The 18,376-nt window shown below is 40.5% G+C and overlaps 2 protein-coding genes across 9 annotated transcripts in view; both read right to left on the reverse strand.

Annotated features, from left to right (window-relative positions):
• AOAH (acyloxyacyl hydrolase) overlaps positions 1 to 4,678 on the reverse strand; it is a 94,590-nt gene extending 89,912 nt beyond the window's left edge. Inside the window, exon 1 of the mRNA XM_072925849.1 lies at positions 4,611 to 4,678. The gene's annotated coding sequence lies outside the window, so the exon portion shown is untranslated. The remainder of the gene's footprint in view (positions 1 to 4,610) is intronic.
• A 435-nt stretch (positions 4,679 to 5,113) lies between these two features.
• ELMO1 (engulfment and cell motility 1) overlaps positions 5,114 to 18,376 on the reverse strand; it is a 301,680-nt gene continuing 288,417 nt past the window's right edge. For all 8 annotated transcript variants that reach the window (XM_072925847.1, XM_072925846.1, XM_030265190.4 and 5 more), the window contains 3 exons: positions 16,263 to 16,345; positions 10,945 to 11,022; positions 5,114 to 6,442 (listed from right to left, as the gene is read on the reverse strand). In XM_072925847.1, coding sequence (XP_072781948.1) covers positions 6,242 to 6,442; positions 10,945 to 11,022; positions 16,263 to 16,345 — 362 coding nt within the window. In that variant the 3' untranslated portion in view covers positions 5,114 to 6,241. The remainder of the gene's footprint in view (positions 6,443 to 10,944; positions 11,023 to 16,262; positions 16,346 to 18,376) is intronic.

Raw genomic sequence — 18,376 nt, forward strand, 5'->3', positions numbered from 1 at the left:
TGCTCTCGACTTCCAAAACTACTCTGACAATATAAACTCCCTTGTTAATTAGCAGGGAATGAAGTCACGCAGGCTCAGCCTTCCACATGTGCACGGCCTGCTGGTGGGAGAACAAAGATCTCCAGGGTGCATTTCTCCCTCGGGGAAGGTGGGTGGGAAGGGGATATTAAACCTGAGGCATTTCAAGAGAAACCAAGAAGATACAGACATACCTCATAAAAAAATACTGTCTCTTATTAAACAAAAGACAGTCAGCCTCCTTCTCACTCATGATAACCAAGAGAAATCCCAAAACATAATCAGTTTAAGATGAACACCATGTTGCTGACAAGATTAAAATTAGACTCAGGAGGTTTCATCAAGGGAAAATTTAACTATGGCACTCAATCAGGCTGCAGAATCCTCTAATGACAACTGAAATAAAGTCATTCAAGACAGATTCTTAAATGTCACAGGAAAGAAAGCCTGCCCTTAGCTTCATCCCTTGGCAAAATTTTATTAAGCATCTCTTTTCCCTCCCCTCCTCTACATGCACTGCTGTCTTGTGGTCATACCCTCCCTGGGCTGAAACTACAGCCCAGGGATATATGCTGGGCTGCTCCAAGCAGGATGCTCCAAGCAGGATGCAGAATCCTGCTTGGAACACACCACACTGGGTTCTCCAGCTTTGTGGCTGTCCCATAGGTCACATCTCACAGGAAATGTCTATAAACAAGAGGCAAGTGAGATTAGAGAGGGTTTGCAAAAGCCTCTCAACACGAAGAGGTTTGTTTGGCTCTTCCAAGAGAGTATAAAACCACAACAGCTGCTGTTCTCCACATAGCACCTCCACTGAGCTGCCTACAGTAAAACTGAGAAACTCTCTGTTGAAAAAACACATCAATTCAGAAAACTCTTCTATGTCCAACACCAACTTCTCTACTTGGAGAGGGACGGCTTTTGAGATGTTTCCTTTGCCCTACATGTGTCCCTGCAAACTAAGCATCACCAGCTCTGCTCTTCAGTGATGTTCAAGGTCTCCCAACAAGAAGTGAGAATAAAGAGTAAATATATGTCACTAAATGAGTTTGAAATGGTCTCCTGTACTTTTTAACCTTGGTCTCAGGAGGCTGTTGCAGGACAGCACTCCCTGACTCAGCACTTTGAAATCACCTCACTATCAAAATTCATGGCTCTCCCAATATCCATTTTATGCCTAGTCTTGCCTAAAAAAACTTGTGCTTTTAATGCCACTCTCAAGTTTCAGCCTGATTTCATCCAGAAAGGGCTCTTGTTTCAATGCTTTAACTGCTGTTTTAAGTTCCAAAGATGCATGAAGCAGCTGGAGTGATGTAGAATAATCAGATAGCATCCTCTTTAGTCTCTTGCAGTGACCAGAGGTACACATTCCAATTACACATCAGACAGAAAAGTCATTATTTGCATATCCTCTGAGCATGTAGCAAAATGTCAGTAACAGGTAAACTTGCCTTCCTGCTTACACAGGCCCTGATCTAGCTTGGTCCATAAGCACTCACCTAAATTTAGGTGCCTGTTTATCAAACTGAAATCAAGTGTCTTTTGCTGCATAGGTAAGTGCTTTGTTAATCAGGGAATTTGCTTAATACATGTAGCTGTTTCATATTAAAATATAATTATCATCTAGGGAGAGAGGGATCACTGAGCAAGTCTCATCCTGATTTATCCAGCTGTGGGGAAAGCAATGACAGCTCAGCCAGGAGTGTGACAAAAACTCTGTCCTATGAATGTCTTCCAGAGTTTGCAGGGATTTTACCTTTACTTCCTTGAGGATGGTCTAAGGGGAAGGGCTGTCAAACACTTAGTATTTCAGACAGCTAAGACATCCCCAGGTCAATAAGGGCTGGGTTTATTATTTTCTTTAACTCTGAAGAAGAATGGAGCAAAAAGGGAGTAAAATCTCACACTGATCTTATTGTACTCCTTAGATGAACGACTTTCAAATGACAGTGACGCTAATTCCATTTACTTGTCAGTGAAGCAGCAACAGAACAGAGAGCAGGGGGGGATATGGCAATACAAGAGTGTCCTCCTGCTCCCAGCATCTTCCTTGCTGGTTATTGCTCAGGATTAGCAGCTTGAATCACTATAGAGCTGGATGCATCAGAGACACCTCATCACTGGGCCCAATGTAATGACAAACAAGAGCAGATTCATTCAGGGGCATTTCATGCCCATGCTCTTCTCTCCATCTTCTGAAAGGAGCATGTTTCTTTTCTTCTTTCATCCCTCCCTCTTTTGAGAGCTGGCCAGAGGCTGTGGGATTGCAGCTGGTGGCCTACAGGGTTGCTGAGGGGATGCAGGGCTCCCTTGTATTTCAGCTGTCTGCCAGAGAAGACAGAGATTTGTTCTGGGCAGTGGATCCCACCAGGTTTCCATGCAAGCCTTCATATTCTCATTGATGTGACATTGATGACAAGCACCCTAGGCAAGAAAAATGCAATTCTGGGTAGGGCATGAAGACACAAGAGGATTTCACAAATGAAGTAATTAGGATCTTGCACTGTCATTTTGCAACCGAAGAGTGAGTCAGCACCTACCTGCCTCTTGGCATGAGGATGTTATTTCTGCATGTAAGGCTTAATGAAATAATTCTCCACACTGAAAAAAGAACAGCTCCTGAAAAATGATAATAGAAGCCCTGTTTCTCTGACACACAGCTTGCTTTGTACAGGATTACTTAGAATTGCTGCTCTTCTCCTTGTCCTTACAAGTAGAGCAAGGAGTTGACTTAAGAAGATATATATTTTTCTTGATTCAAGTTTTCTGGTAAAATAATATATTAACTTTCAAAAGCAAAGTCATTTCCAAAACAGAAGCTAAAATTAGACTGATTTTTTTTTTTTCCTCTCCCCTTTATGGCTTTTACAAGCAATTACCCACTTAATGTTTTGAAATTATACAAGAAACTTCAATAGCAGTTCTTTTTTCTGCTGCATCTCCTTGAATGTGAAGATTTAAAAGCTTTTCCGGAACACAACAGCATGAGCAAATGAATTTGCCATTTTCATCCTCAATTTCTTTTTTTTTTTTAAGAACGGGAAACAGCAGGATATTTCTTCATCATTTAACTTTTTTTTTTTGTTTTAAATTTCATAATGACAAAGTGAGCCTGTATGACAGCTCTAGAAACTGAAGGCAGGATTCTTCTTTTGCACCGCAGCCTTTTAGGTTGCTGTGGGAGTGCTGCTAAAATAGCTGGAAGGGCTATTACGCCAACGCATCTCTTGAGCCTCTTCTTTCTTATGGCAGGGTGGCGGATACAAATTTAGCATTCCTGCTCATGTGACCATCCCACACTGTGCATAACCCCTACAAAGAGCCAGGCCATGTGGGCAGCTGGGCATCCTGCAAAGTAGGGCTTCAGGAAGTAGTGAGGCAGAGCCACGCAGCAGTGCTGTGGTACCCATCTGGACCTGGATCCACTTGGTCAGGCTGCACCTACCCTGTCCCAGGGCAGGACAGAGGGTCTGTGTCACCTGCTGTGAAAGGAGAGGGCTCCAGCTATTCATGCACAAGAGCCCCATGCTGCCTGATGGTGTTGATGTGCCTCGGTGCCACATGGATGGGCACAAGCTGTTGGTAAAAACAGAGGGCTGGGTTGCCAGCTCTCTTCTCACCAGTCCTCTGGGCTCTTGGGGTGGAATTAGGGGCACTCACCTTAGTGGAGGAGGCAAGTTTAACCTTTATCTCCTGCTCAAATTATCCCCTGGAGGAGGGGTTTTGTTTGCTCCTCTCTGATGGTCATGCAGATGCCTGCTGAGACCACAGCACTGGAGTGCTGCTGAGCTAGCAGAGTTTGGCTCTTACAGCTCGGGAGTGAAAGGTGTTTGTTGCCAGCAGAGCAATACCCATCTGAAGCACCAAGTATGAGATCTGTAAGTAAAAAGCAAATCCAGCTGGGTCAGGGAAATTAAAACAACTCAGGCTCTCCCTTCTGCTCCAAGTTTTATCTGCATGAAGTTAAGAGGAGCATCAGCGTCTTGTAAAGAAACATGTTCCTACCTCCATCCCTCACCCCGGGACCCTTTAAAAATCCCCTGCACAGGCAGTGCCTTTGCTTTTACTATTTCCTGACCTTTGCTATAGTCTGACAAAGCTTTGGAGAATAAACCATCTCAAACTCATACAACTCATGTTGTACATCTCTGTTCTCATTAAGACCAAACCTCTTATCAGGTCACACTTCACCATAACTTCTCCCTCCAGAGTTTAACACAATCTCTCTTATTAACTTTATCATCCATTACCACCAAAAATAACTTATATCTTCTGTTACATTATGGCATTCATAAAATACTGCACAGCTTCAGGAAGGCACCTTCCTTGGGATTTGATGCTTGTATTCATGCAATGTTCTCATCATCTTCCTTTTTGTTGCACCTGCAGGACATGATTTCTCTCCTCTACTGGTGTGAGGCCAGTCAGGATGTTTTCCCCAGAGCCATCTGGACGGAGCAAAGGTCACCTCAGTTGAGAACTTCTATGATTGTCAGAACTGGAACCACCTTCTGGGCTTCTCACTAGCACAAGTTCTGATAAAACCCCTTTACCATCTTTTTCAGCTGGGTCTGAGCAAGAAAGAAACTTACACTGATAAACATCTGTCTTCAGCATGTGCAGTGGGAGGGAAAGAGCCGGCAGGTTCCTCTAGACCCAGACTTTTGCAATTGAACTTAGTGAAATACCTAGAAAAAAAATGTGAGGATAGAGGGAATCCATCCTGCAAAGCTCAAACCTTCCTAATACCAATTTGCTGCAGCCATAAACACTCTCAGTGGAGAAAATGGAAATACAGGGAAACAGCTGCCCCAGCAAAAAACAGGAAAGGCAGCAGCCTTGAACTGACCGTGAACACATCAGTACGCTTGGATTTTGGATTTCACAAGGGCCCTTCTCACAGGAAGGCTCATGTAACCATGGCAATGGAGATCTCTGGATGCATTTCATCCTTGTCACCACTAACAAACAAGCAAGTTAGATCAGATGCAGATAAGAAAAGTCTTCCCACTCCTCTTTTTACTAAACAGTTCAGAATTTCTAGGAATCATAAGGAATAAAAGACAACTTCAGAAGAAAAACAAAGTCCCAAGAATCATCACAACTCAGATTTTTATTCAACAGTGAAGTTGAAGGGAATGGTGTTTTTTTCCCTTCAGGGCAAATGTTCCAAATGAAAATTAAGTAAAAATATTGTTCCCCAAAAGTACTCACAATGAAATTAGTTTTCATTAAATATATTTGTTTGGCAAAATAAAATAAAAAAATTAGAACCCGTACAAAAAAAATCCCTTGCAAATTTCTAACACTGTAGCAATGACAACGATGTAAACCTGGATGTTTGGCAGTTGTAATTAATTTTTGAAAATTACTGTTGAACTTTGGACCAAGGAAATAAAATCACTTCAAATAGCAACAAGCCAATTTCAGAGGCAACTGAGGCTTAGGGAACGCTACAGGAATGGGACACACTAGTGGCTTCATACACGGTTTGTGTGAGTGATCTGCTAGTGTGGGGCTATTGTAAGAGCTGGGAGGAAAAGAAGTTAAAAGCTGTTGCAGCATTGCAGCGTATGGTACAGCAAAAACCTGCAGACTTTCCATTCTGGGAGCTGATCAGCTGGGTGAAGGCTGGAGGCAAGAGTTGAGATGACAGTGGAGAGAATAATGACAGTGACGGATGGTGCAAGAACCGGGAAGCAGTTAACGAATTTCATCATCACATTGGATTCAGTGGTGAGCAGACTCTTGTGAGTGTCTGGGGAAATCTTCTGCTTACAGTAGCTGCTTTTGCTCCCTACCTCCCTCCTCCTTCCAGTTAAAGCCTCTGCCCTGCCAAGTGGGTTTCACAGGCATGCAGTTTGATAACAACGTCCTTTAGTTAAGAATGTCTATTCCAGTATTAAAAATGTAAAAAAAGTCCTCAGGAGGGTGCTTCTTAGTGGCAGTCTTTGCCTTAAGCAAGGCCAATGGCCTGCAATTACAAGTTAATTAAAGCAATGTGGATTTGGATGAGCAATGGGGAAGATGGGAATGGGGAAGGAAGGGATGCAGGGAACAGAGAGGAATGCAAGTGTTTCTACATCCCTCCCCAAAGCCAAAATACAAGGTGCAAAAGTGGGTCTCCTTTTTTCCTCACGCTCTTCTTTTTTTTTTTTTTTTTTTTTTATATCTCTCCAGTTATAATGTATTTCCAGTTTCAGAGCAAGTTTCAGTGACTGCCTCAGTTACAGTCATAAACAAAGTTGTAGTTGCTGGGCTCCTTTGGAATAGGTGGGGGAGCATCTGGGATTTGTATATTTTCCAAGTCAAGGAGGCGTAGCTTTATCTCCATGCTGAGCAGCGTGTCTAGGTCGTTCCTTGTTAGGTCACTCAACATATCCTTTCCAAGGAGGGCGTTCAAACCGTCGGTCCATACACAATACTGCACAGGAAAAGGATAAAAACTCTCATTAATAGACTTTTCATACACAAACTCCTTGTCTGGTCTGGTCCTCTACAGTTACTGCTCCCATGGGGACTTACAAAGAGACCTAAAATTAGGTTGATGCATTTTATCAGCTCAGATCTTGAAGAAGGCTTTCACTGAGCTGCTCAGAAAATGGAAAAACATTCCATAAAATGGGACGAAATGACAGTGTTTAGTTGTTTGACAATCTGGCATCTCCTCCAAACCTCTTGGTGAATGTTCTTCTGCACTTATTGGAGAAGGAAACAATAACTTAGGACAATTAACCTCTGGAGAAATCTCCTTCACTCCTCTCATTCTACTCCCCCAGCACCTATTAAAAAAGCCTGAAGATTATCTTACTCTAACAAAAGTTTTAATTCCAAGACAGTTAAGTTAGGAGAACCAAATTCCACCCCCAAATCCTTCTTGACTCTTAGTGTAAAAATCCTGTACTATCTAATTTTATAATTGTTTGCTTTCCTATACATGAAGCTGTTGCAATTGATAGTCTCACATAATTATGTCTACTTTACCACTGTTTTACACAAAATAACATATAGTGAAAACTACAGTCAGTTTATACTATGTCCTTCAAGAAAATTAAATACCAAGCTGCTTGGATATAATACTAAATGCTGTAAATGCTGAACTGGCCTCTAAAACCATTTCCTTACTCTTAGCTTTTTCCTTACAGGAGATGCCATCTTTCCCAACAGCTGACAGCTTGTGATAAATGTGGGCTGAATAACCATTTAAAATCAGCAACAAATTCAAGGGAGATTGGTGATCGAGAGTCAACTTCTATTGAATAAGTCACTTTCATTTATTACTACAAGCCATTTATTCAACTATGAACAGAAGTACTCAAATGCTGTCATCTAAAAATAAAGATTTCAATCATGAACTTGTGTCCTAGTTTGCAGGAGAAAAATTAAATTAACCGTAACTGCATTTTTATCTTACAAATACTTCTGCTGGATTTCATGCCAAAAAAATGGGTTTTAAATTTAGCTGACCATTTGCTACATGATGCCGCCGAGTTTAAAGATAGCCATGGTTGACTTCATCCCACAGCAGAAATGAGGATTATTTTTAAGGAAGAGAGAGAAGCCTCCCTCTTCATGCAGAAAAAGGGCATGTTTCAAAAATAGGATGGGTTAGCACACTTCAGCATCTGAAGTGAAATCCTACCCACTTAAGTCAGTAACAAAACAGTAGCAGAAGGAGCTTTTTCACCTAGGGTGTGGGCAAGCCAAGCCACAGCTTTAATATGAGATCAGCTATATAGAAGAGACTTTAGAGTTCAGGTTGTCCTACTGACAAGTACTAAATAAACAACTTAGCCTGCCTATTCTAGGCTGTCAAAGTGTGCCACTGAAGACTTTTAAAGCATGCAATTTTTTTGGAGTGAATGCAGAGTTTTAGGAAAAGAAAGAAGCTATTCTCGAAAAATAATTACATTTTAACAGACTATAATCTTTTATGATTTACTTGAAATCTTTCTCTGGGAAAGTTTTCCCTGAATTCATTATGAAGAAAGGAACAGAAAAGCAAAAGGCTCTGCTCAGGTTACAGGAGAGGGGAGAAACTTCTCAACAGATGCAGCCCCTGATGCAAATCGTCCATCACCTGCGCAGTGAGTGTGGCCAGCTCTTCCTCTTGGGAGGAATCCCAGAGAGCCAGAAAGCAGAACTGCAGTTCTCTCCTCTTCCAGATATAACTCATTAGAACCCACAGAAACCAAATTCTGGCCACAATTCTGATGAGTGCAATGGCCTGGAAAAGGGGCTTCCTCTCTAATCTCCATATTGGCAAATGCACCTAATTAAACTCCTGCACATGTTGAGCAGAGAGACATCCTAATGAGATGGTGGAAAAACAGAGGCATTCATTCAGAAGCTTTTTTCTTTTTAATATGCAAAAGAGACTAAGAGCCACTGAAAAATTAATTTACGAGATTCAATTTCATAAAACTCCAATGAAACCTAATTATGGCCTCCCTCATCAGTTTCCCTGTCAAAAATCATGGATAAGATTAATCCACCTTTTTTGCTGTGTAGTTGAAACCAGTTATTAGTATTTAAATGAAAAACAAATACAATGGAGTGATCTCATAGTACTGAATCCTCTGGCTAGCAGTAAGCGCCAACAGATGGCTAAGGGAATTCAAAACCTTAAGTGTGCTAGAATGAGGTCCAAATCTCAATGATACTGGTTCAGTAATGAGATTTTATCAAAGAATTACTTTGGGAGACAAGAACTAGAAAGCTTGCACAGGTTTCATCCATCTGGATGCAGCCCTGAGCAACCTGGTCTGAGCTCATTGCTGACCTGCTTTGAGCTGGAGGCTGGACTCAAGACACCTTCAGGATTCCTTGCAGCCAGAATTATCCTAAGAGCCTTGTTCAATTTTTCTTTTTAGGACACACTCAACTCCCACATTTCAGCCTCATTCTACAGTCACGAGGGCTGCACAAGTACTTAAAAAAAGCTCTGCAAGTCTGACCTGAAATTGTCATGTACCAACATCATTCCTGGTGCTTCACAGAAAGCTTTCAGAATCTTGAGATGTCACCATCAGATCTCCCAAACTGACAATGCTGCTAAACTATCACTTCTATCAACAAACATCCCAACTTCTTTGATGAAGAGTCACAGGCTTCACAATGTACTACTTCCCTTTCCTTGTGAGTGCTTCCTCTGAACACTTCTACTTTCCACTTCAATCATAACTCACTCTTCTGCAGGCCATGGAAAAAATACAGAGGATGTGAGATGTCCTTTTAAAAACTTTCATTTGAGAGCTGTCAAGTGGCAGCAGAGACTGTTGCCTCTGGCCATTTTTTGGGAACATATTAATTTTGTTTCAAAGAAGCTGCACAATACCAAAAAGAGATATGAAGATAAAAGGTGTGTTAACGCAATCATGAGCAATTGGGTTAGTGCATCTCGCTGCTACTGCCTGTCAGTGGGATGCAACAGCAGCTTTTCAACATCTGAACCATTAAAATCCACCCATAGCTATAGGCTATATTTGAGATACAGTGGCTGAAAAAATTGATGGTTTTCATGACCATTTGCACTTCTGAGCTGAAACAGTCTAGAATTCAGTTTCTGGAGAATTTATATCAGAAATCCTTGAACCTATGCTCAGTTCAGAGGATGATGACACAACCATGTGTTGCTTAGAGCTACAGCTCTAAAGACACATTTTGCCTGGGATACTACAGGTCTTTTCTCTTACATGAAAACTGACCAGCAAATACTTCTCTGGAATGAACATTCTTGAAAATGACACTCAAATATTAATCCACAGAAAGACCCAAATGGGCATAACTGTATCTCCTCTCCTAAAATTAACATTTAGTTGAGGGTTTTAGTCCAGAACAACAAATTTTGAAGTGGCATAGCTAATATACTTCACTTGTACAGCAATTTCATGCACTTTTTTAACACTACAGTATAATTCAATTTAAAGCAACCTTTTTCATCATCTTAGCACAGGGTCCTAACTGAGACCAAATGTGATATCTAAAAATAAGTGTGCAAATGGAACACAACTCTTTTGCTTTAGAAACAAGAAGGTTTTTTTTTTTAATGTAGTGCATTCTGCTAAGCCTTTACTTGAAATTTCTTTGAGAGAAACACATCCAATGATTCAACAAAATTAAGGCAAATTAATCCCATCACATTCGAGAAGGTGATGATGTCTTCTATTTCCTTGTGGCTTTTACAAAGAAAAGGGAGCAGGGAAGGGGCTATCAGTTATCCCTGCTATTGGTATTTACATTGTCTTTATAGAAGTGAAAGCTGCTGCAAAACACTCTCATGTGGATGAATACAGGGGGCCTTCTACAATCACCTGTCATGAATGGTCTTAAGCAATGTGAAAATAAGAAAACGGGGATATGCCACTCTGGAGAGCAAAAGTCTTTGGCTGAAACTGAGACCCAATTATGGTATAACCACCCCTGACTCTGGTAGCATTGTCAAAATGAACTGAGGGTGTCAGTGATTCTTTGAAAGCTTGGCTGTACAAATTCTTAGTGTTGAAAGTTCACACAGCAAAATTCTCTAGTGTCTGAAGTACAGCAGACCACAAGAAATCAGGAAATGGTGAGTGAGGTCTGTAGAACTTCAAGGTCTGCCCAAGCTCTCTTATTTCTCTTTCTTATTGCTCGTATTTCAGGAGGACTTAAAAACAGTGGTCTGTAATTTGGAGCTTCATGTGCTCTGTGATGTAGGAATACAAAACATCTTTCTTCTGTGGCTCAGATATGCAAGAAAATTGCAGAAGGTCTTGTTCCTGTACTAATCCCTTGAATTTGTCAATTTATTTTGAGACATGACACTGATTTAGATGGACCTATACCCTGGGCCAAGATACCTATTCTTATGTTCTTACAAAGTCATCTGGTGCCTTAAAGCAACTAAGGTAACTTTAAATAAATTTCTGTACTCTGAACATGACTTACCTCATGCTTGTCTGGAGCAATGAAATTCAACTGGCCACTTGAGTCATACAATATAGAGAAAGCAAGCTCTAGCACCTCCTAGAACAATACAAAGAAACACATATTAATGCTGCATGAGAGAGGCATCTGTACATTCAGGTCTGCCTGTCTTTCCTATCCATTATTCCCCAAAACAAGTTGAAAAATAGTTTATGGTAGTCTCCTGTCTGGCCAAAGCTGCAGCAGTACCAGACCACTGCAAGAGAGAGGCACAGCTAGAATACCACCATGGTTGCTTCAGTCAAAACACACTCACCTCAGTGATTACTGTGGCCTACTAGGTCATGAATTACTATACCATTTGAGTTTAAATTTGAGCTAGTCAATGGTGAGGATTAAAATCAATATAATGCATAATAGTACACTTGCAAGAAGCTCTTCATGAAGACTCAGTTTTTTTCACTTTGTATAGATTAAACTCACAAAGTTCTGCAAGGTTTGACTCCTTGTGTTAAAAATCTTGTCACGACAATGAATATCCTGGTATATACTTATGTTCTTTTCACTGCTGGAAATATATTAAATTATTCACTCAAAGGAGATTTTTGTAATTTTGTTTCCATCTGAACCAGAATCACCAGCCTCAGTCAAGCAAAAATATGCTGGTTACCTAAAGACCCAAAGGAATTTTGGGAAAGGAAAAAGCAATCGTCTTTTTGTGCCCTAAGCACTGAAGCTGGAATTGTAAAAGGTACCAAGGAGAATTCATAAAGTGCTGACCTTCTCTAAAAGTCACCTGGACTTGAATTCCCCTGAGGAAACCCAGGCAATCTGAATAAACTATGATCTTTCAGTGGCCAGCAGTGAGCATGCAAAGATGTCCTCGTACCTGCTGCCATTTCATGGTTTCTGCCTGCATCACTACAAGTGCCATTAAGCTCAGTAGTATGGTTATATTGACTATGGAAAAGAGACCCAGCTACATAGCAGAGTGCTGACTTGTAACTATGCTCTGTATCACATGTCCTGTTCTTTTTGCCTCTTGGCTTCCTGTCACACTGATGCCTTTTGCTGACTCTCAGCTGACAACAGTCCCTGCACTGCCAGCGGTGCAAGGAGAACGGCTTCCTAAATTTGCAACATAAAGTTTTAAAATGGAAGAATTGACTGTGGGGACTGCAGCATAAACATCATTCTAGATTGCTACCCCTGAGCTCCTGGTCTGAGACAGACACAGATATCTGGATTTCTGTAAGGGCTTTTTTGGTTTTGACATTGTATGATTAAGAGCAGAGTCTGAACCATAAAACTTGCAATCCTTAAGGATAATCTTGGATAATAAGAGATCAGGCTTCTCATGGGAAATGTTCTTGTTTTCCTTGAGTTTAGTTACTAGGTTTGACTTGATGTATTGCCAAGGCTACAGGAGACAAAGCTATGTTAAGCTGTCATTGTGTTAAATCTCCAAGGAGGCTGCAAGTGCAAACACTGCTGGTGCACTCAGCAAACCAATGGCTCAGGCTCACATGGCCCTTTTGTGTTGTAGGCATGTCTCTCAGCCACACCTTACTAAGAGTGATGTCCCTCATTACAGAAACAAATCTACCTCTGCCCACATGAACCTGGCATTATCTCCTCCCACAGTGTTATAAATTACTGACAGAATACGCCAAGTAATGCCACTGAGATTGTAGCTCTGAAAAAAGGGCTTGTGCTGTTACACTGTGATGTTCCTGAATGTAATGAAGGTAAACAATCCCAAAGGCCTGACCCCTGTAATTTTTCCTTTGGGAAACTCCAATGAACATACCTTCTTCTTCACCTCAAAAAGAGTAAAAGGAGGGAAAAAAAATCTCTGCTTGGAAGAGGAATGTGTCAGCGTGTCAAGGGTTTAGTAATTTCCAGTCAGGCAGAGAATGAGAAAGGACTACATTAAGGGCACCTAGCTTTTCTTTCTGTGGAAAAGTATTATTTTGGCAGCCCTGGCTGCAACTCAGCTTCTTTGCTGGCTGCCCTGGACTCTAAAGGCTTGGGAATGATGACTTCCAGGTGCCAGCATCTCTGTTGCTTTATGCACAGCAAACTGTCAAGGAAAATGGAAGCCAAAGGAGCTGGAGTTGCCAACTGGACCTCCACACTGAGAGTGGTCTCAATGGTTGAGCTGCCTGACTTGTCAGGGACCCCCACCTGGTCTTGTTACAGTCCCATCACTGACAAGGAGGACCTGGCAATTCTTAAATGAGAACTGGTCAGTCTTTATCAGCCATCTGTAGTTTTCTCTTCTTTTCTCTGTTTTACTTCTTAACCTTTCTCACAGTAATTTTTCACTCAAGCTCTTTCCACTTGTTTCTCTATCCCTCGGGTCCTTTTTATCTCACATTCCCTCCAACCTAGTCCTTCCTTCTTTGTTTTGCTTTCCTCGTCCTGCATCTCAAGCTGCTGAACTCACTCCCTTGGCACTCCTAGATCCTTCCATGTGTTAGACCTCTGCCCTTCCCCAGATGCTTCTCAAAGGTAACAGCACTGGGACTCAGAGTGCTCCTCTCTTCTGCACTGAAAACAGAGAACAAGAAATGGCAACAGCAGGCCAATATTTCCCACTCCTTGGATTCAGCTCTGTGGGGAAAGCTGTCTTAGGTGGTATGAAGGGAAGGTTGCTCTCCCATGCCCAGAGGTTCTCTCTCCTCCAGTCTCTACTGGTCCCCAACACAGGCCAGAAGTAAGCTATTTTTCATGAACAGGCATTTTGGGTGCTATGGTGAAGTGATCCCATGCTACTTTCTGCTTTCTCTCTCTTCAACACCCTCAAAACACCCATGTCTTTACTGGAGAGGGAGAGGAAAGAGCTTCATTCATCAGGGATGAACCATTTTAGCTGACTAAAATGGCACAAAGCCTGAAACTTGCCACATCAGCAGATAAAGGGTGATAGGAAAACACTTCAAAATATCTGGCCATGTTTTTTTTTTTTCTAATTCTTCTGTCATGCTTTATTTTGAAGGCTGCAAAATCTGATGAATTTAATTTCCTTGAAAAACATTGGTACTACTTGGGAGACAGAAATAAGGATTTAAAAATTAAATCTAATTTAAAAACACAAGCAAGACAAACAACAATGTATTCAGACCTGGTCCTATCACATCTTTCCAGCTTCATATGCATGCAAATTTCAATTCAGTTTAACTCTTATTTCTTTCTAAATTATACTGCTGAAAGAACAATGGCCATGTGCTGGCAAATGAAGAGATGATGAAGCCTTTGTTATGGACATTTTGCCAATTCCAGCTATGCTCACAGCATGGCATTCTGCCATTCAATTTTCATTTCTGCCAATGAATAAAATTGAGGTGGACATTATATATGTACAAAGAAAGCTCAGAATGAAAAGTCCTCTTAAAAATACTGATTCACACTGATTGTGAAATTTCAGAAAGTGAAAGGTTTTATACACCAAATTCAGCTGCATTCTCTGTCTGCCTTTTTATAAATTTTAATTGCCTAACCCATATATAACTTGATATGCTGCAAACAACATGTTACTCCTATGTCAGTTAAATAGTTGCAATATTGTGCCTGACAGTTTGATTGAGATGACAGATTAATTCAAAAATTCCCATGTGCTTCTCAGGGGAAGAAATAAGGAATTGAGGAAATTAAAAAAAAAACCCAAACCCACCAAACCCCTGCACCACAAAACCCCTGCACCACATCAGAAACAGTAAAACCATCAAAATTGCCATTGGGTCACAAATAGAATGCCTCCAGCCAAGAATGCAGCCATGAATTCCTACCTATGAATTACAGATCTTCACATTCTCAGCCAGAAATTTTATACCAGTCCAAAGCAATTTTACCTAAGGAAATGGGGCAATGCTGAGAGCTGAGGACAAACTGATCTGCAGCATTCCTATTTAGCATTAAATACTATCTAGACATTACTGCGCCATAACGATGACACATTTCCATCACTGCCACCCACTGCTTTCTATCTTTCCCTTTTGTGTGGACATATGAGTGCTAAGGCAAGGAAAAACTAAAAATATTTTATATGCATCATATAAATGTCCCAGCCAAATGTGTTGATGGTTCAGATGTAACATGAGGTAGGAGTTATACGTAATCTATTGTACTCCTGTGTGTGTGTTTGTGTCCTGATTCAGAAAATCAACAAGGAAAAATACTCCTGGGATATTATTTTTTCCTCTCCTATCATGTAAAGCCAATGTTGAAAGGAGAGCAAAAAATACAAAAATACTCAGGGTGCTTTGCCCACCTGTGCACAGTTAAGGAAAGAGAAGTTGAAGCTGTGAAGGTGCAACTAGTTGTGTGATGTAGCTTTGACAGGACCTTCTCAATTTTTATGGCTCCCTTCAGAATGGCTTTTTCAATTTTATCTAAAGTGTTGAAGCAGGAACTCTTAACTTCATTATTTTGTCCATCAAAATCTCCTTGTCTGACCCAAAAATTTCTCAATTTCAGGTAATTAGAAATTCTGATTCAAAACCTGTGATCTGGCTCCCAGACCTCTCAGGGTGCTCTTCTAGGTCAGACTGAACACCATTAGAGTCTCATTGCTTCTTGTAAGGTGAGAGAGACAACCTGATAGAAAATGTATTAACATACTTCATAGAATATGGTATTTACCACTAATGATGCCAGACGTTACTAGTAACTCCATTTCTTTTTGATGTGGTGACAATTCTTACTAACAGAAACTCTGCAAGATTCCGGCATTGCACAATTTTAGTACTACTGTCAGCTTACAGTTCTTGCTCTGAAAGGTAGTATAAATCTAATTTAAACTGAATACTGTCTCCTACACATTTTTTCCCAAATGAACTGCTAAGCACATCCTTATACGCCTCCTTAATTGCCCAGGATTTACCTTACAGCCTTTTGTTGGCAGTGGTTTTTCTACCTGACTGGACCTGCAGGTATCATCAGCTGGACATTAATTGCAATTTTGGCATGTGTTCACTGAATGTGGGTTCATCAGAGAACACAGCTGGAAAAAACTAGTTATTTATCAGACACAATATAGGAGTAGGCACCAGGAGCCATTGGCTGCTTTGCTTTAGAGATAGAAAACATCACTACTAAAGACAATTCCAGTTGTGCCCCGGGTGTATCTCAATGCACATCTGCCATAAAATATGAGTAAAGAAGGCTAAGCTGTCCCAATAACTTAATTCAAATGGTCTGAGGTGGAAACAAAAGGTATACATACATGGAAATGTTGCAGGCTGGAAAGAAAAATACCTGTATTATTTCAGGGAAGGTCGATTTGACAAACTTTGTATTCTGCACATTATGTGTTCATAACAATTTGAGAATCATACCTTGTTTTGTTTAAGAGCTCCTTTCTCCTTCATATGTGGGCAGTCTTTCCCAGTCACAACAGCTTTTATATCTGCCACTGGCACTGCATTAAAAAGAAAGAAAATCAAACCGCAGAAAATTAGTTAGAAGCAAGGTATGTAAAAGCTACAGAGTCTAAAAAGAAGCAAGACTAATGTGTTAAAATTGCCATGTCCTTTGCCATTTCCAGCCTTTTGTAAGAAAGAAAACTGGAAGAAAATAACTAACACAGGAACCAGTGAATCTTGACAAAATTTCAGGCATCTGGATAAAAGTCTGAAAATGCTTTTTCTTGGCTATTTAGACTACCTTGGGTGAGAGTGTTTCATATAAATGTCTACCTGTGCCTGGACAGGATATGTACTCATGCATCTCAAAATCGTATAGTTTTCTTCCTTGTTAATATAATGTGCCTGCTCTGCTGTTGCTCTTTCCTAGGCATCCAGGTAAAGTCTCTGCTGGAGAGAGGATGCTGGGCAAGTTGGACGCTTCACTCAGTGCTCTTTTCCTTCTTTTAGAAGAAGGAAAATTTCTGTAGGAAATTTTTAAAAATAGTTTTCTATTTCACTCCCATCAGCAGTTTAGTTGCTTTTTGCACTAGCAGGAATAAGGAATGCTAAGGCTTATAACGAGCCATTCCAATTGCTTCAAAATGTGAAGTGATCAGAAATGACGTGGGGGAAAAGAAAGGTAAGAAAAAATATTGGAATCTGCTGTCACTCAGAGTCACAGAGTGAAGTCACTAAAGCGTAAAGATAAATTTCTCTGAGTTTCAAGCGGAAGTCAATTTTCCAAAGGTAATTACATTATGGAGAAGCTATGTGCTCTACAATACAATACGGTCCCTGAGTGACAGCTTCTACGATCTAGAAATAATCCATTATCCTTGTGGCTGCAGAAAAGTATCTTATATATAGAACAGGATAGTAATATGAAAACCTGTTACTGCCCAGTTCTTTAGAAACTCTAATGGAAATAGTGAAGAGAAGAAATTAATTTACTTTTCTGTTGGGCCCAACAGCACCATATATTTTATGACAGATTACCTCAGCACTACACCGAAAGGATAACATAGGATGTAAAAGACATTCTTAAAGTATTTGCTTTGCATGGAAAACTGAAATGAAAGGAAATCATTTGACTCTTCACCACTCAACTTCTGCCTTTAGTCTCAGAATTTTATGCTGTGGGTCTGCTGACTTTTTATGCCTCTGACAGTACTGCTTTGGAGAAGAAGAGATACTTTTTTTGAGAGGAGAGAGTGAGCTAGAATACACTGGGAAATTAAGGAGATATTCTACTGCAACTATGGTAGAAAGGTCTTCTTAAGAAAAGAGTTCTTGCCGTTTTTTGAAGAAGCTCAGAAAAACAATTTCTCTGTTTGCATAAGATAAGGTTTTCTGAGGTCAGACCTCTCAACCAAGAAGGCTTTTCTCCAGGTTTCATACTCTTGATCTGTGTGATCTGGAATACAGTTACTATGGGAGAGCACAGACTGATGTGACATCCTAATCTTTATTTATCTGGAAATTGCTTATGCCTTGCTTTAGAAAAATAGAATCAAAGACTTCAGGAGGTATCAAAAGTTGACTACAAGATGCTGGAAGGCGTAAGCACAGATGTGATGTGCTCAACAAATGGATAAAGCCTTGAGAAGGAGGGCAGCTGTTTTCTATCCCAGCTGGAGTCTGCATGGCTTGTTAACTCTGCCAGCCTGAAGAGAGGGGTGACACTCACGGAAGTGAAAAGATTAAGAATCCATTAAAAAAATTATTTTTAGGGAATGAGACTAATTATTCAGACTTGGCAAGGAACACACTAAATGCTTGATGCTACTTCTCTTGGTTCCATTTTCTTGCCCACCTATTCTCTTTTATCTATGGATCTGGCTCCAAATGCTGAGAAGTTGATCATCATATTCAAACTTTAAGAATTCAAAAATCAATAATCTGTCCAGAGAAAACCAGAATATTTATGAAAAGTATTCTGTAAAATGCCCAAGCCAGTTTGGTCTGATATGTTTCAAACAATAGTGTCACTTTATAATCTTGTGACTTGCAATATTTTCAACTTTGTTTAATGAAACTCCATCTAA

The sequence above is a fragment of the Taeniopygia guttata genome, chromosome 2 (assembly GCF_048771995.1).
Source record: "Taeniopygia guttata chromosome 2, bTaeGut7.mat, whole genome shotgun sequence".
Lineage (NCBI taxonomy): Eukaryota > Metazoa > Chordata > Aves > Passeriformes > Estrildidae > Taeniopygia > Taeniopygia guttata.